Source organism: Apiospora marii (genome assembly GCF_038362585.1).
Source record: "Apiospora marii strain CBS 49790 chromosome Unknown utg000011l_segment0_segment0, whole genome shotgun sequence".
NCBI classification, from domain to species: Eukaryota; Fungi; Ascomycota; class Sordariomycetes; order Amphisphaeriales; family Apiosporaceae; genus Apiospora; species Apiospora marii.
This window is the reverse complement of record NW_027117382.1, coordinates 1459506-1477307: the sequence shown is the minus strand read 5'-3', so window position 1 is coordinate 1477307 and position 17802 is coordinate 1459506. Positions and strand designations below refer to the sequence as shown.

General features: G+C 55.1%; 7 protein-coding genes across 7 annotated transcripts; 2 read left to right on the top strand and 5 right to left on the bottom strand.

Annotated features, from left to right (window-relative positions):
- Positions 1 to 2589: 2589 nt before the first annotated feature.
- Positions 2590 to 3638, bottom strand: PG985_013530 (uncharacterized protein; the record flags this gene model as incomplete). The annotated part of the gene is made up of 4 exons (XM_066833296.1): positions 2590 to 2777; positions 2828 to 2870; positions 2927 to 3378; positions 3560 to 3638. 4 exons carry the CDS (start codon positions 3636 to 3638, stop codon positions 2590 to 2592), a joined length of 762 nt encoding a protein of 253 aa, XP_066678036.1.
- Positions 3639 to 4415: 777 nt separating this feature from the next.
- Positions 4416 to 5645, bottom strand: PG985_013529 (uncharacterized protein; the record flags this gene model as incomplete). The annotated part of the gene is made up of 1 exon (XM_066833295.1): positions 4416 to 5645. The coding sequence occupies one exon, from the start codon at positions 5643 to 5645 to the stop codon at positions 4416 to 4418; it is 1230 nt and encodes a 409-aa protein (XP_066678035.1).
- Positions 5646 to 5760: 115 nt separating this feature from the next.
- Positions 5761 to 8241, bottom strand: PG985_013528 (HET-domain-containing protein; the record flags this gene model as incomplete). Its single annotated transcript, XM_066833294.1, has 3 exons — positions 5761 to 6341; positions 6402 to 6508; positions 7262 to 8241. The coding sequence occupies 3 exons, from the start codon at positions 8239 to 8241 to the stop codon at positions 5761 to 5763; spliced, it is 1668 nt and encodes a 555-aa protein (XP_066678034.1).
- Positions 8242 to 8870: 629 nt separating this feature from the next.
- PG985_013527 (cytochrome P450) lies at positions 8871 to 10976 on the bottom strand (the record flags this gene model as incomplete). Its single annotated transcript, XM_066833293.1, has 8 exons — positions 8871 to 9036; positions 9118 to 9363; positions 9456 to 9808; positions 9878 to 9953; positions 10025 to 10090; positions 10136 to 10433; positions 10504 to 10635; positions 10712 to 10976. The coding sequence occupies 8 exons, from the start codon at positions 10974 to 10976 to the stop codon at positions 8871 to 8873; spliced, it is 1602 nt and encodes a 533-aa protein (XP_066678033.1).
- A 960-nt stretch (positions 10977 to 11936) lies between these two features.
- On the top strand, positions 11937 to 13310 carry PG985_013526 (fusicoccadiene synthase; the record flags this gene model as incomplete). Its single annotated transcript, XM_066833292.1, is given in 4 exon segments — positions 11937 to 12225; positions 12347 to 12366; positions 12377 to 12636; positions 12713 to 13310. 4 exon segments carry the CDS (start codon positions 11937 to 11939, stop codon positions 13308 to 13310), a joined length of 1167 nt encoding a protein of 388 aa, XP_066678032.1.
- Positions 13311 to 13395: 85 nt separating this feature from the next.
- Positions 13396 to 14778, top strand: PG985_013525 (gibberellin cluster-GGPP-synthase; the record flags this gene model as incomplete). Its single annotated transcript, XM_066833291.1, has 6 exons — positions 13396 to 13497; positions 13582 to 13736; positions 13796 to 13959; positions 14024 to 14125; positions 14210 to 14355; positions 14449 to 14778. The coding sequence occupies 6 exons, from the start codon at positions 13396 to 13398 to the stop codon at positions 14776 to 14778; spliced, it is 999 nt and encodes a 332-aa protein (XP_066678031.1).
- Positions 14779 to 15327: 549 nt separating this feature from the next.
- On the bottom strand, positions 15328 to 16458 carry PG985_013524 (uncharacterized protein; the record flags this gene model as incomplete). The annotated part of the gene is made up of 2 exons (XM_066833290.1): positions 15328 to 16244; positions 16347 to 16458. The coding sequence occupies 2 exons, from the start codon at positions 16456 to 16458 to the stop codon at positions 15328 to 15330; spliced, it is 1029 nt and encodes a 342-aa protein (XP_066678030.1).
- Between the last annotated feature and the right edge of the window lie 1344 nt (positions 16459 to 17802).

Genomic DNA, 17802 nt, shown 5'->3' with positions numbered 1-17802 from the left:
GTCGAGAAGTGTGCGGATGTGCTCCCCGGCGGAGGGCAAACATGCGGATTCCTACACGAGTCCAGTGAAAGTCCATGGCGAGGTGGGCGAGATAGGGCGGCATGGATGCGAGATCGCTGCAACGTTAAGAGCGCAGATGCAAGGTGCGGTGGACAGCAGCATGAAAATTGCCTGTAGGTCCCAGGTTCTGTCGAGCTAGATTTCGATGTGTCCTCCGTATCACAGACTTTGGCAAGTTTGCCCGACTCTGGCGGACGAGTGCAGGTCCAGCCCCTGCAGGTACACACTCACAAGCTTGAAAAAGAGGGGGGACCAGACAGACGAGGAAGTGGCCGACTCGCTCCTCGCGTTCCCTTCGCTCGGAATATTTTGCAAACCTGAGCTACGTTGTAGTCAATCAGAGTCGTGACATTCTACTGTAAATACTACCACACAGACTCGGCTAAGGTCGAACTTCATTGCGTCGGTGGCAGAGTGACCCTCGTCGAACGATGCAACCATTGAAATCCTATTTCGAGCCAATCAAACGGGCCACAGCGACGATTGCTTGGCTGATCTCGACATGGATTGGGAACAGCGGCGGGATCTTGCAGCGTGCATCATGTTTCGTGCCGGTGGCGTCCTGATTGGGACTGGGGCTAGGTACATGTAGCTTAGCTTCAGCCAACCCCTGAAAATGAAAATGAAATCTCCGTTGGACGCGGGTAGAAACCTAGAGATGATTAACTTCTGTCCGTTTGTCGACGGCTCCCACCATCCGCCAATTCTGGAGCCAAAGAAGCCCGCCCCTGTTCTTGGCAGCTCTGCGTAACCCATCTACCCATGCTTTTCTGTCCGTGCCATCTGATTTTTACCTGTCCAAGTGCCAATCTGTTGTGATCTGCCTGCAGTGCAGCTGGGACGTCATCGCCTCTCGTCGCCTGCCGTCGCCTCTTTGACGCCGTCCAACCTGTCGTCTAATTAACCACCAGCTGCAAACGAAAAGTCACACCGGACGGACAAATCTTCCACTAGCTTTCGAGAATAGAATTGCGATTCTTTTCCATTTCCGGGCTTGGAGAAGGGTGTTTGGCGAAGACTTTCCTGCGAGACATCTGTACTATATTCACGTCGGACGGCCACCGGCAATGTGGCAGAGCCCGACATCGTATCGTCCTGTCTCAGAGCTTGCTCATCAGGATAATTGCAGCAAGTGCCCATTCGTTCGCCGCATGATGGATGGCTGGATGGTCCCGACGCAGAGCGGCTGCGGGTTGCCCAGATAGGAGAAGAAGGGCCTCTGCGCTGCACTCAACCTGACCCAAGGGTCATTTAGAATGGACCATGGAGGCACGGCCGAATCGGCGGGACGTTGCAGCAGTGACGGAGCGTCTGTGGTCTAGCCACCTGGATCCTTGACCCTTTGCACGATGCTTGCAAACAGACCCTTGCGCCATGTTGTCACGGCTACATTGGTGTGTCTCTGTCGACTCTGACGGGTCACAAACACAATCGAGTCTATAAGAGGTCGAATGTGATCCAGAAGGTGAGTTCTTTTCTTTCCGCAGCTCCATCGCAGTTCAGTTCTCCGGGGACTCGTGGCAAGTACACTCTTTTGCATACATCACTGCTCCTACCCATTTCCTCGAGTCAAGCTCTGTGACGACAAGTTTTTGAGATGCCTTCCATCACCAACCTGGGCGCTGCAGCCCTGAGGTAAGTCGATCTTCCAAAACAACCACCCCCTGCGCTACTGACACCCATGCAGCGCAGCATTTGCCAATGCTGCTTTGGGCCCCATGGGCGAGGGTCCCTTCACGGTGACTGCCTGTGGCCCGGAGTGCGGAGCGACGACTACCATCATCTCGACCATGACTGTTTACGCCGGCTGCACGGAGTCTAACTCTCTGCCTGGGACCACCTACACCCCCAGCAGCGTCACCGGCCTCTCCTCCACCAATGCCTGGTCTACTTCACTGTCATCTAGCACTGCCTTGACCACGCCCGCCAGCAGCAGCAGCACTCCGGCTACTGTCTCCTATAGCTCTTCCAGCTATTCTTCTGTGCCTCCTTACTCGCCGTCTTCTTCCCCCACCGTGGGAACAAGCTCCTCGTCGCCATTCGGCTCTTCTTCCTCGTCGACCCACGTCAAGTCTACAGTCACCTCCACCGTGATCATCCACCCCTCGACCAGTCTCACCACTACCAGTCTGACCTCGACTGTGGTCATCACCCCCACGACCAGTCTCACTTCGACCGTCATCATCACCCCCACGACCAGTGCGACTATCCCCACCACCATCACCGTTCCTTACAGCTCTTCCACCGAGACGGAGACTACTGATACCTGGTATGTCACATTGATTAAATCGACAACCTGAGCATTTTCTGATACTGACATGAACCGAACCTTGGCAGTGACACTGAGAGCACCACCATAATCACCGAATCATCCACTCTTCCCATGTCCTTGACCACCACCTACAAGTGGAACACCACCATCACGGTCATCCCCACCCGGTCGTTCCCGACTGCTCCTAGCTCCAGCAGCAGCGCCATCTCGTCGACCGGCCCCTACAGCTCTGTTTCCTCTTCTTCCACCCCCTCCAGCTACGTGTACTCCACTACCACGTATGCTGCTTCTTCCTCGTCCTCTTCTGGGTCGACCACTGGAATCTCGAGCACTGAGGCTGTGTCTACTACCACCATAACCAAGTCCACTGTTCCTGCCTCTTCCTCCACCGGCTCGGCCTTCACCAGCACCGTTACCTTGCCGTACTCCAGCTCGACCCAGAGCACTGGGTCGATCAGCAGCACCGCGTTCAGCAGCTCATCCGTCACCACTTACTCGAGCTCCACCGCCAGCTCCAGCTCTGTCGTGACTTCTTCCACTGCTGTCAGCAGCAGCCCCACCGTCTCTACCTCAACCGCCACTGTATCCACCTACAGCACCGTTACCCCCGTCACCTCCTCCAGCAGCAGCAGCGGTAGTAGCATCTTCAGCACCTCTTCCACCCTGCCCGTCCAGAGCTCCAGCTCCAGCTCCAAGGCGACCCAAAGCACGACCTGCCTCACCAACGGCGGATACGGCCACTCTTCCACCACCTGCTTCCTGCTGCCCACCAGCTACAGCAGCTACCCCTACCCCACCTCCACCCCCTCCTGGGTCACCTCGTCCATCTTCGGCACGTCCAGCAACGGCGCCGTGACCAACCCCAACCCGACGTCGACGCCGGCCACCGCCACCTTCACCCTCACCGGCCCCTCCACCACCACCACCGCCACCGTGACCCTGACTCCGACCCCGGCGTCGTCCTCGTCGTCGTCGGCTTCCTATTCCATCTCCACCAGCTGCAGCAAAGGCTACGGCTACGGCTACTCCTGCTCCGAGGTCACGGTCTACCCAACTGCAGCAGTGAGCACTGTTGCCTCGGCCGCTCCGACAGGTCAGGGCTACGGCCAGGGATGGAACCCCGAGAAGGCTTGGACGGAGTGGTTCAGAAACTGGCAGAAGCAGCAGAAGAAGTCCAACCCGAAGCCTTGGTCCCGGCTTTGGGATTAGACACTCAAGTCAGCAAACAGGTCTTCCGTCCATAATACGACCAGGGGATCTCGAGCAAAAGGGGGCTTCGAGTGAGTTCGGGTGCGTCAATAACCATGCTGTCTACGACTCGGTTACCCTGAGGTTATCTGTTTTCTTTCGTCCAGACGGGACCAGTTTGGATACCTGGCGGATATCGGGACACACACAGAGAGAGAGGCGGTGTTTTGTGGTGGTACACTTCTTGACTTTCCTTAATCCACTTTTCTTTTCTTCTTCTCTTCTTCAAGCAGTATTATTATTATTTGGCTGGCAGAAATGTACGGGGGGATGGGGGAACTTAATATGATAACGAGCGAATTGATATACATAGCTGAGCTTCTTGTTTCTCTTACTTTGATGTGCACAAGTGACTTTAACCCACTTTGTAGAATGTGTTACTCTTATTGCAGCTGCTTCATGTTGGACCCACACCACCAGGAAAAACTCCATTGGGATACCTTGATATACACGTTTCACATCATCAACTGCTTTACTCATGAGGTAGACCTAGAATCACATAGTAGGCTTGTCCACGTCACGTAAGTAATGCCAAGTTTGTGGCAGGTCATCCATGCCACGCGTCACGTGATCTTGTCAAAAGATATCACCTTTCACAGTAGGTAGCGTTGTATGTTTGATTCTTCAAGCTGGCGCTTACCGAAAAGAAATACATTGCAACTGTATAAGAGCGGGACAACATAGCTTAGTCGAAGGTAACGTTTCACTGCTACCCCTGAACCGCTTGCGAGTGTTGTCTCAGCGCCCCTGACGCCACTTTACGCAAGAAAAGTTGACTCCCTTGCTTGTACTCCATGTTTCATGGATAAGATGATAGTAGTTGACCGTTAAACGTTCAGGAAATCATCCATACTGCATAACGGCGAGAATCCTCAATCCTCCTGTGAGTCTTATTGAACTCTTGCACATATTCACCATTCATAACATCGCGAACGAAAGCTTCGCCCAGCAGTGTACCTTCCCAGCGTTCTCCTTCGGGCTCCCTGACCACAAGTGGAACGACCGAGAAGGCAGGGAGAACGATTCGATCGCCCTTGCGGGTTCCCTGCGGGACCAGTACCGCCCTGCCCAGCTTGGTGATCCCGAAGAGTCTTTTCGAGGACCACAAGTGCACAGAGGCCTCCACCGCCGCAATCACCTCGTCCCTGTCAGTAACGAAGATGCGCGGTTCATACGGCGCACACACAATCTTCCTGACGAGAGCGACGTAACGAGCAAAATGCGATTCTTGATGGGCCTCAACGGGCAAGGCGGTGCCTGATAGTCCTGCCGCCAAGACAAACCATAACGAGTCAGATGAAACCTCCTTACTGGTGCCTTCCTCTAGGATTGGGCGATGTTTCTGCTTCACAGCCCCATGCTGTACTAATAGTTCGCGACAAGCCTCCAACCATTGGAAATTCTTAGTCATAGCCTCTTGACTGCCGAAGGACCAAGGACGTCTACGCAGCGGTGTCTTTGTGAATGTAGTGATCGGTACTATAGACTCGATCTGGTCAATTTCAAGGCATGGAAGCTGAAGTACGCCCGATTCGTTAACCTCTGGCTGCTGTCCTGACGCTAGGTACTGTGCCTCGGGGAAAATTGTATGCAGGTTGTACCGTGTAAACGGATGATCGTTTTCCACTGCCGTCCAGTCTGGTACCCATGACGGTATGTTGATTTCCTTGTCCAGGAGGGTCCCGTGACGTTGCGATACGCATGAGAGGATCCTCAAGTCTCTTGCGGCAATGCATTTCTCTGCAAGATTCCGATAGACTTGGCCGACATCTTCAGCGTAGTCCACCTCAATTTGAAGGGTCTTATCCAATCGCGGATATTCTTCATCCACCAGACCGAGGACTGCAAAAATCTTATCTCTGGGGTCGGTACATCTTGCGGCGCTCGTGGCCAATAGGACGGAAACCAAGTCTCGGGGCATGTTATTCTTTTCAACTCTTTGTCGAACTTTCTCCATCTCCGAAACTGCTTTCACTCCGATCATGGCCTTGTTGAAACCTTCGTACTCGAGAGAAGAATTCCCTTGCGGTGAAGATGCATCACAGACTGTGCCAGTCTCCACCATGGTATGACTCGCTCGCCACAAAGTACCACGATATCTTTCGCGAAAGCTACTTCTTGGAACACCCATAGACGAGTGAACCAGGACATCTGAAGAAGTTGAATAAGCGGGTCGAGATTCAATTCAGAAAGCTTGTCAAGCTCGCTGGAGTAAGAAAAGTCATAGACGCCTTGGACCATCGGAGACGAGCCCGGAAGCCAGACATTTCAAGTCTCCACTGGTTTCGATTCACAATCAAGCGTACAACTTGATTAATAATCTTAAACGCTTCCTCGGTGGCCCTCGAAGAAGGCCCTAGCCAGACCAAGACCCTGCGGGCTTCGGAAAAGATGGGTTTCATCAAACGGATCTGGTGTCCTCTCTCCGTGGTATCGCTTTGGTCGATGCAAATGGCGTCAACCCACAGAATCCGGATTTCCTTGGGAGATCGGAGGTGTTTCAAAGCGGCCTCGAGATTTTCGGTCACTGGTATTGGCAGGTTGTTGCAGACAAGCTGTACTGTGTTTGCGGGATTACCCCACGCATATGAAAGTGCCTCATAGGGGGGAACAGTGCTGTGGCGGTTGCAAACAACAAGTGAACAATTCAGCGGCTCATCACGACTCCCAGGATTAAGGAGCAAAAGCCGAAACTCGCCAGCCTTCAAAGTCGTGTAAGGGGAGTCTGGCACCTTGGCAGCTCTTGTAATTACCTTCAGCCCTATTGTCACAAGTGAATAAATGCGCTGTTTCCCATGATAGATTTCGGTCAAGTACATACCTTCGAGCTCTGCATTGGTGATTCGAGAATTGCTTGAGTGACCTGTCAAAGTTGCATTGGTTGTCGTATCGTAGAGCTCCTCGAGGTACCGGTAAGTCGCATTATATCTGTCTTCTAGTAGGTTTTCACCAGAAAGGGACGTCGGAACGTAGAATTCACTGAGATAGATCGTCGGAACAACATAAAATATGAAGGTAATTATCCCAACAGAAACATAGAACTTTGTTCGTTGGTAAGGCTTCCAGTAGAGTTCCGGTGTTGACCGCTGTGAATACCTATTACATGAGCGGGAGACGACTGGAAGGCGGTAGGGTGGGCGTGAATGGACATTATGACATCGAAAGCTCCGAAGGGCGTGTTTAGCTTGATGGAAAAACATCGCTAGTAAGTTTTGAGGTGCCGAGAATCTGTAAATGAATCATTTGCGAAAGGAGTTGCGGCCCATGAAACAGGCCAGATTGCAATCTGTTGGAGATGTCTCTCGGTTGCAATACAAGCGAGCCGGAGTGTGACTGCCTTGCACAGCCTGATTGGTAAGCAGCAGACCTGGCTGACCCTAAAACGCCAACGCCCACACCGCCACGAAATCGGCTGCATCTGTTTGTTAGTCGGTCCAATGCACGCCTGCCTTAGCACATGTAATATCCAGCCACCACGCTACTCCCCGTCTCACCCCTTCAAGGTTGGAAGATCAACAACTCGTCACCAATAGTAGGTCCGGTAAATGTAGTGCAGAACGGCCCATAAGGGCGGGGAGATTTCACACCTACTTAGTTAGTGCCCATGTCGCATGGCAAGTCAGCTGGACTATGACAGAATCCGTATGAGAAGGAGGAACTAAAGAATATTGGAAATCTTACCTACGCGACTCGTCATCATCCTCGCCAAACAACGCAGACGGCAGGGCCTCGACAGGGTGACTCGGCAGGCGCTCCAAAACCCCCTCGGGCACTGGCCTCCCTTCACAGTCGAGCGGTGCGCCGCCAACATCGTCGGGATCGAAGCGGCCATCCTGCTTGTCATAGTGCGCGTCGCCCTCTGGCAGCCGCACCCGGCGAAACCCCTTCCCCCGGGCGGAGAAGCAGCGGTCCACGGCGTCGCACAGAAAGAGGGACCGGTTGTCGTCGACGGTCACTTCGGCGTCCTCCGGGACGGCGTCTCCGATGGTTCGCAGCACGTGTTCCAGCTGGCCGACCCAGACGGGCCACCCGCGGTGGTGAGCCCAGTTGGGCACGAGCGCAGCGACCTCCAGCGTCCGCAACTCGCCCCCCATCAGCGCTCGCCACCCCGCGGCGCGGGCGTGGTCGTCGCCGACGGGCGGGGCGCCGCCAAAGAACTCCCACGGCGTCGCGCCCCAGTGTCCGTCGCCACGGGGTAGGTCATCGTCGGGGTCGCGGGTGATGTAGTACCCATGGTAATCCGTGTAAGCCGTCAACTTGACGTGGCGCACGAGTTGCAAGTTGCGCTCCCCGACCCCAAAGAGCCGCAGAAACACGCAGCGCTGCTCGAGCGCCACCGCGAACACGTTGCGCCCGTACAGCACCTCGGTCCCCTCGTCGTGGACGCCCCGGCAGGTGCGCAGGAGCGCGGTACCGTTTGGGCGCAGGCGCGCCTCGTAGTGCGCGCCGCAGCCGTAGGCCCGCCGGCCGCAGCAGTCCGGATTATTATCGTCGGCTCCTCGCTCGCGCGCCAGCTGGCGCCGGAGCCGCCGCGGGGTCGTGAACCAGACGCGGTAGCAGTCGATGGCCTGGGGCTGGGCGAAGAGGAGGTGATATATCTTGTCGCGGATCTCGCGGGGGAGGTTCAGGAATGTGGGATGCGGCTGCTGTGGTTGATCCATGGTTTCTTCGGCCTAAATGCACGTGCGTGTCGTGATTCAATGAAATGAACGATGGAATGAACAATGGAATAAACGGAGGAATTTACTTGAAATATTGAATTCGTCTCAATACTTTTGCAATAGCGACAGTGGTGCCTGGTTCATGGGTGAGTCACTAGGGGCTGGGCTGTGTTAGCGATTAAGGGGGCGCTAGTAAATCACTAGCGAGGGATTCAGGGGCATTGACGCAGATTCCAATTGGTCAGAGTCAACTGGACCCAGCACCCTTTGACTGCAAGCTTCGTGTAGGAATGACATACAGTAATTGCATCCAGTGGACCCACCTTTGAGTATTTAGCATAGCTATATATAAGAAGAAGGCCCTCTCGATAATCTTTCAGTTTCCCCGAAAAATGGAGTTGCGATTGGACAGCGTCCTGAAATTGAGATGTATTTAGCTAACCTGCAGTGACATCTCGCATGCATCCACGCTCTAACCTACGTCCAATATCTACCATCATTCGGTAACCGAACAAGCTAACGAGCCCAACCGGTTTCTATCGTGACCTGGCGCGTATTTTTCACCCTCCTTCCCCCTACTTCCCTCCTTCCACTTAGTGACCATCGTCATGTAACAGATTCCCAACTTTTTACTCGACCGTCACCCTAGTACCCCGGCTGTCCAACTTGGGCAAGGGCATCAAGAAGTCGACAGACTGCGAAATGTCCGACTCATCCGTCTCATACAGGGTCAAAGCCGGTCCCCCGGGCCTAAACATCACCGCCATGGCATGATTCATTTCCGCCATCGCCAGGCTGTCATCGTCGTCAGTCAATTTCGGCATTCCCAATCAATAAAAGAAAAGAGGGGAAGGGCAGGTAGAGAGATGCACTCACTTGATGCCCAGGCAGTTCCGCGAGCCCCGGGTGAAGGGCACCCAGTTCCGGTCCATCTTGGGGTTGTAGGCGCCCAGCCAGCGCTCGGGCACGAACCGGAAGGGCTCCGGGTAGACGTCCGGGTCGGTGTGGAGCGAGTAGGCGGCCATGCCCACGGGCGTGCCCTTGGGGATCGTCCACTGCTTGTACTGCAGGGCGACGTCGGGGGCGGTGCGGGGGAGGCGGCGCATCACGCCGAAGCTGAGTCTGTGGTCGAAGGGAGTTAGAACCGACAGAATCCCTCTTCGCCTGCCTGGTCCCGAAAGTACCTGAGGTTTGTGAAGGGGAAAGCAACTTACCGCAACCCCTCCTTGATGACGGCCTGCAGATAGACCAGCTTCTCCAGCTCCGCCCAGCGCGGCGACGCGGCCGGGTAGTTGGCCATGACGGGCGCCAGCTCCTCGGTGAGGCGCTTCTTCATGGCCGGGTCGCGCAGGAGGTAGTAACACATGAAGCCGAGGGTGCGGGCGGTGGTGGCGGTGCCGGCGCCGAAGAGCACCATGGCCTCGCGCGACAGGCGCTCCACCGACTGCTCCGAGGGCGGCATCTCGCTGGTCACGATGTAGCGGAAGATGGAGTTGGAGGCGTTCTCGTCGTAGTGCTTGCCCTCGGCGTTTTCGCGTTTGGTCTCGACGATGTGCTGGGCCATCATCTGCATTTATTAAATATTAGACTATGCGTGAGCCCAAGAAGCATGATACAGTCGAGAGGGGATGGTTACCTGGCGGAACTCGTTGAAACCAGATGCACCGGGATAGATCTTGTACAGTAGGCCGGTTGGGAAGATCCGAGCCAGGCTACAAGTGCCGTTAGTGCTTGCAATTCGGCCCAGCCAGACATAAGTAGCTGTTGAACAGTCTTCACTTACCCGACCAGTTGAGGAATGTGCATGAACAGGAGAAGTTGCCGCACGATTCTCTCGATTAGCTCGTGCCTATCAAGCAAGTAGTGTCAGTCAGCAGCCGCCTTCTTCTTCGACTTGGGGGAACGAAAGACGACGACTTGCCATTCTTTGCCAAAGTCAGGATTCTTCATCATGCTGGGCGGGGTTTCACAGCAGATCCTCCCGATCACATCGCCCGCAAAGGCGGAAAACACGTGGTCCAGCCGGATGACGGCCTTGGACCCCTTCATTTCTTCCAGCCGGCTGTTGAGAAGGCTGGTCTCGGCCACGATCATCTCCTCCATGCGGCTGATGCCCAGGCGGGAGAAGAAGGGCTCGAGGGGCTTGCGGCGCCGGCGGTGCAGCTCGTGGTTCTCCGTCATGGTGTGGGAATCTGAGGGTTTGGGGATAGTTGGTCAGCAGATGGTCTCGAGGTGGTGCACCACAGTAAGGTGGCGGCTTACCGTCGAAGCCGATGCCGGTCCTGTAGCGCGGCCAGATGCCGGTGCGGCGGGTGTTGCCGGCCACGTAGACGTCATTGTAGAACTCGGGGTCGTTGATGACGATCTCGTAGGGGTTGATGCGAACGATGGGGCCTATATTCGGCGAGCTTCAAGTCAGAACACGAGAATACCTTTTCGTAACCAAATCATGATGGAGATGGTGGCGCACCGTATTTCTTGTGCATCTCTTCGATCTTATACACATACTGCCCCCTTTTGATGACATCGTAGTAGAATTCATATATTCGCGTCGCAGCGGCCAGCTTGGGACCGGGAAAACCGGCCAAGGGGTGTAAGAGCAAATTGTAGGTCCATATCGAGACGAAGTAGACTCCGACGGCAGCACCGAGTAGAATCCAGGTGCGCGGCGAGGTCACGGAGGACAGTGCGACCCTGCGTACTGCATCCATATCGTATGCCTTTGTAGCGTCCATTGTGCTTGGAGATTGCGGAAACGACGTGCAAATGTTGGGGTCACGTCGTTGTCTAGGTAGCTCAAGCTCCGTTTCTCGTTTTATTATGAGGCCAATGTGCTGGGAAAGAACATCGTTATTGATGATGACTGAACGTTTGCAACAGGCATAATACTAAAGAACAAAAGCGACTATCTCTTCCACTCCCCAGCCTGACTGGAAAGGGGTGATGCACTCATCCAGTTACGCCCCAATCACCAATTACGGCATACAGCTGAAAGTAGAGCCACTAAGATGGCGACTCCCTTGGACGCCACAACACCAATCGGAGGAACTTCTAGAGTTTTCAGCTGTGGTAAGACAAAAACATGTGGCATGCATGTCAGCTGAGGAGAGGTGCAGTGCTGACGACGCGGGGGGCATGACTGTTCGGATTACTATGCCTGGCTGACGTCCCTCAAGAGCCCCCAATCAGGATATTCCACACGGGCGCTGAGTTACTATCCCTCCGAGTAATTGTCGGAATAATTTCTCTTGACTCATCACACCTGTCAGGGAATTGCACTAATTCCATTGAGATTGATCTACGGCCATACAGGATGTCGGGCCTTAGAGCTTAGTTGAGTTTGACAGAGCCGAAGTTGTAAGCCCACGTGGAGGATTGTAGGAGCCTGGCCCAAACTAGTGAGTGTTGGCAAATGGAAAATGTTACAGCAGGGGGAGGATGTGTATATCAATCGAACCATACGAGCTTCGTACTGTGCTTTGAATAAGTCGTCATAGAGGTTCCATACTACCCTCGGACTGCCCATAACAGTATCCGGACACATAGAGAGACTACTTCAAAGCTGCATAGATATGCCAAATATCTTCCGTACCATCCAATACCTGTTCCTCCTTCACTTGGGACTTTTTGCCTTCTACGTCCTCTTCCGACTCACATTAAAGGCTTGACTGAACAGGGCCAACCACGCAAGCAGAATGGAACACCAAATGGAATACAAGTACTCGTCCGTGGTCGACCCTTCCACATACGAGACCCACGGTCTCTGCGACGGGATCCCGCTCCGATGCCACCACCAGCCCGAGCTCGAGGAGATTGAGACGCTGAGGTGCCAAGAAGACTGGAGACGATGGGTCGGCAACCTGGGCTTTTACAAGGGAGGCTTGGGCCCGAAGTGGAACTTCATGGCCATCACCGTCCCGGAATGCGTACCCAATCGTCTGGGGGTGCTTGGTTATGCGAACGAGCTTGCGTTTCTGCATGACGGTGAGCACAAGGCAATACCTCAAAAATATCTACCAGAGCCTCTGACTGACGCGCAACGAACATAGACATAACGGATATCGTATCTGTGGTTGGTTTGCATCCAACATGGCCATCCCCAAAGTCCATGAGAAGTCTAACGATGTGATTACAGGGCGATGCACACAACGATGACTTGAAGGCGACGTTCGAGCAACTGGCGCAGACCGGCGACATCAGAAAGGCGACGTCGGGCAAGAGGGCCATCCAAGCGCACATCGCGCGAGAGATGCTGAAGCTGCACAAAGAGCAGGCGACCGTGACGATGCGGGCGTGGGCCAAGTTTGCCGAACTGGGGTCTGGCCGCCACCACGACACGCATTTCAAGACCGAAGCCGAGTACATCAAATATCGAATGATAGATATTGGGACAATGTAAGCAATGAAATAATAACAAAACATGACTCTCTGCACGAAGGTCTCGGAGCTGATTTCATTTGGGGACGGGCAGGTTCTGGTACGGCATGGTCACGTTTGGCATGGCCATCAGCATCCCGGAAGAGGAAGTGGACGAGGCCCACGAGCTGGCCAACGTCGCGTACCTCAACCTGGGCCTGACCAACGACCTGTACTCGTACCAGAAGGAGTACGAGACGGCCATGGCGCTGGGGCAGGACTACGTGGTCAACGTGATCTGGGTGCTGATGGAGGAGCACGGCATCACCGAGGACGAGGCCAAGGACATGTGCCGGACCAAGATCAAGCAGACCATTGTCGACTTCCGCCAGATCGTGCGGGACACCAACGCGCGGACCGACATCTCCAACGAGACCAAGCGCTACCTCGAGGGCCTCCTGTACAGCCTCAGCGGGAACCTGGTCTGGAGCATCGACTGTCCGCGCTACCACACCTGGTCCTCCTACAATCCGCAGCAGCTGGACTGGATGAAGAACGGGATCCCCGACGAGAACGGGAAGCCCTCCGGCTACGGCTACCACACTCCCTCGCAAGGAAAGGGCAGCGGCAAGCGGCCGAGGACCAAGACGGCCGGCGTCACCAACGGGGGTGCCCTCGCCTCCATCGTCAGACGGGGCACCGGGGCACACTAGCGAAGAGGGCCAGGCCAGGACTAAAGCAGGCCATTCCGACCTCGTGAATGTCTTCGCGGCGCAGGGGATCAATGACCTGACTGCCATGCGTATCCTGGACGAGACGAGCGCCCCTTTCGCAAACGGACACAATGGTGTCCACACCAACGGCTTAAAGGTGCTTGAGGAGAACGGTCTGAACATCAAGGTTGGTACAGATCAATCGACGGTCTGGAAGCTACTGTTTTCAGGCTATCATGGAGTCAGCTAACGCCGAATTTCCAACTGATAGGTTATCCAAGCGCCCTACGACTACCTCAGCTCCCTCCCTTCCAAGAACGTCCGGGAGAAGGCCATTGATGCCTTCAACGTCTGGTTCCAAGTCCCGCCCGAGAAGCTGGCAAGCATCAAGCTCACCACGCAGCTTCTCCACAACGCGTCATTGATGTAAGTGTCTCTCGAGTCCCGTGTTATAACATGGCACACCCCAACTGACGGGCCCACAGGCTCGACGATCTCGAGGACGGGTCGCACCTGCGCCGGGGCCAGCCCTCCACGCACACCATCTTCGGCGCCGGGCAGACTGTAAACGCGGCTAACTACCAGATCCTCCGCGCGCTCCAAGAGGTGCAGAGGCTGGGCGGCGCGGAAAGTCTCGCCATATATGCTGGTCAGTAACAAGTCTATACCTCATATGGCGTGTGCCTTGCTGACAAGGATCTTGTGTTCAACAGAGGAGCTGGAAAGACTCTACATCGGCCAGAGCCTGGACCTTCATTGGACGTGCAATCTGATCTGCCCGTCTATCGAGCAATACCTGGAGATGATCGAGTACAGTAAGTCTACCTCTACGTATCACATTCAAGATATCTGAAGCCCCGTCGTGAGCAATGCTGACAGTCCATCGTTCTTCTATCCAGAGACTGGAGGTTTGTTCAGGCTCTTCGGTCGCCTTATGGCGGCTCACAGTACCACGTCGACCGGCCTGGACGTGACGGGGCTCCTGAACAGCCTGGGGCGCTACTACCAGGCTCGGGACGACTACCAGAACCTCGTCTCCCCGGTGGTAAGTACGCGCCTACTCAATTTCTTACCCTGCCGCCCCATCCCATTGTGCACGCATCAACTCAGACTAACTGAGAGTCTCCCCCGACCACAGTACAAGGAGCAAAAAGGCTACTGCGAAGACCTGGACGAGGGCAAGTACTCCCTGCCCCTCATTCACCTGGTCCGAACCACCACCGCCGACGCCCACGAGGCGCCCCTCGTGCGCAACATCCTTACCCAGCGGCGCGTCCGGGGGAGCTCGAGCCCGGCCCACAAGCAGACGGTGCTCGCCCTCATGGAGCAGCGCGGCAGCCTGGCCTTCACTGCCGAGTTCCTGGCCAAGATGCGGACCCGGGTCGAAGGGGATCTGGCGGCGCTGGAAAAGCGGACGGGGGTTGGGAATAAGGAGTTGAGGGGGTTGTTGCGGATGCTGGTTGTCTAATCAGGGGGATGGGGTTGAGATCCCTTGGTTTTGGGGTTGTTGCTTTTTGGTGAGGGGGGGATCGGCCTGGCTTGGGCTCGAGGGGTACGCCACAGGGTTAGATTGGCATGCTAGAACGTATATATCATAGCATCATCGACATTGCAATCTCGCATTGGCCGTGTCTCGTAATGGGAATCCAACTTTGCTCTCTTGTCGACCCAGAGTACCCAATACGGCACTCGGGATTTATCGCCGAGTCCAAAGTATTAACGCACGTCACGCCTTCTCTCATCCCTTATCAGCCACGTGGCCCTGGCCATATGAATCTGGAGCAATGTCTAATTTATTGACATCCAATTGATAGGATACTGGTGCTGTACCTGATGCCCCCCGTTTCACTGCCAAAAGGGTGTGGTCAAATGACAAATAGCAGGTCGTCCTTCATCTGCTAGTGATAATGTTTTATTATAAATGATCCTATAAGTCTACTCGTCTACTCTATTAAACATCGAAGTCCTCTATCATCGACAAGTTGCTCTCATTCGTTTCACAAGGTACTTGATCATTTCAAGCAGAAGAAGAGGTGCTCGGCTCGGCTACACCACAGAGAAGTCTCATGCTCATGAAGACGACTTCGGACGCGTTCCTCGAGGTAAGACTTCTGTTACTGGATGCGACGCCCGACAGAAAGGACCATAGGTTGGGCAACTTGAACATGTAAGCGAAACGGCCGCCAGCAGACATCATGTGTGTACTGGGATCTTTCGAAACGTGCCTGAGCGACTGGCATGGGGCAGGACGAGTAAAGATGAAAGGGTTTCGAAGAGGATGAATCGCTGTACTCACCATCTCTTCCAAACACTGCTCACTAAGCGGCCCCTCCCCCTCCCCCTCCCCCTCCTCCGAGTCCGAGCCGTTCTCGTCCTCACCGCCATCATCGCCATCCCCGACCCCCAGCCGTCGTCGTAGCGCGATGCACTCACCCGCGCATAGCTCCTCGGCGGCCCGGAGCATCTCCTCCTGGTACCCGCGCCGCTGCCAGTCAGTCCAGCTTGTAGAGCGGGCGCGCAGCTCGGCCAGGAGTCCCGGCAGCTGGCGGCGGCGACTCCGGCGCTGCTCGAGGGCCAGGTCCGAGCCGGGCGCGAAGTCGTCGCGCGCGTAGTACTGGAGAGCCAGGGCGTCGAAGTCCCCGAAGCCGACCTGCCTCGCGCACCTCAGCACGTGTGCGAACCGCTCTTCTAGGCTGCTGGTCGTCGCCGCCGTCGCCGCCGCTGCCGTGCGCACCTCGGGCTCGACGCGGTCCGGGAGGCCGCTGGTAGGTAAGGACAAGGGGTCTAATTGACGGAGGCGCGACCGGCTTGGGGTGGCCGATGACGGTGCGGTTGAGGGGCCGGACTCGGGGGGCGAGACCAGTTGTACGTCTTCGTCCCATGGGAGAGTGCCAAATGGCAGGGCGTTGAAATTGGAGAAGGGGAAGTACTCGCCTGTGTTTGGTGTCAGTGAGTGAGAGCGTAATGTGGGACCCCATTGTTGTCGCAATATCTGTGGCTTGGACGGGAAAATATCGGGAACTCGACTTCACGTACCAGGAACATCACGAGCTGTACCACCCGTGTATTCATGTTGTTGTTGTTGTTGTTGTATATCGTGATCGCGGTGGGGAGAAACCTTGAGGTCACGTACATAGTGTGCACTCATGCCGGCTAGGGGTTGTTCTAGCGACGATTTCGGCTGGTACGCCGAAGGTATCTCGGGGATACACTGCAATGCTTGTAAGGGGTGTTGGGATGCATTATGAGGTGGGAGAAAGCCAGCGGAGGTTCCATGGTAGCCTACCGGGTGATTATCGAGACCCGAGACAGAAGAACTGCCGGTGCGGTTTGCATTTCCCGTCACTTGGCGGCCATTATCTTCCGTACTAGAAGCTACCTCTATTTCCCCTGAAACTGATATGTCGCTGCCAGATTTGAACAGCGAGTTGATAGCCGGCAGGGTAGAGGTTTGGGTTTCTGGTTGCGTGCACTGCAATTTCTCAACTTGTTCCTGTAGTTCATGGATCCGTTGCTTAACCCTGTTCCCTGCTCTTGTCAGTATCGCCTAAAACAAAAGAAGGATAGGGGCGAATTACTATATGTTCTCTGGGCCACTCTGTTCCGTATGCGCTTTTTCGTTTTGGAGTCTACCTCCATGGTCTAGGAGTCTGACAAGAGAAATACTTTGCGAACCGATACAATAGAAACCAAGACTGTGGGAGATAACTGCGTATATTATGCAGAATAATTGACACAGGCCTATCCAGCAAGCTACAACACACATGAAGCCCAAAGAGCATGGCGATGAGTAAAGGACGGTCACACGATACCAACGGTTCGTCCTACGTATACGCATCGGCTGGGGCGCCACTGCGCTGCCGTTAGGCCGGACGGGGCGTGGCGGCTTACGACTTGCATCCAAAGGATCCAAAGGATCTGGGGCAATGCTTAGTTGGCTGACGAAATAGGAATACAAACCATGGCTGAGGGCTGCAGTGGCTTATAATAGCCCGGACGGCCCCCCCGCCTGGACACGACTTCCGCGCTGACGAAACACGGCCAATCAACTTCAGAAGCGAACGCGGGCGAGAATTACACCGCATGGGTAGAGGCTCGCTGAAACATAGATAAGGAAGTGATTGGGCAGTCAGACCAATTATGGGGTTTAGCGAGACGCGGTGTCACCTCCGGACTAATCTTCAACCCATCAGGCGTTAGCATGTAATGCAGGGATGTCACACCGATTCAAGCTTTGGGCCAAGCATCTCTGGGCTGCCAACCACGCAGAGAGGGAGTGAGATAAGCCGACCCCGAAATGCTTATGGAAACGGCAGAGTGAGGGGAAGACGGGCAAGAGGGGGGTGCGCCTGCCGATCGGTCAAGCAATCACATCATATAAATCAAATGGGGGAATCCTGCCATCTCCCAATCCGCCCAGCTGACGAGAGACAAGCTTCCCAACCTAACACACGGGAGCAGCGTCTAACTAATAAGGCCACGAATCGATTAC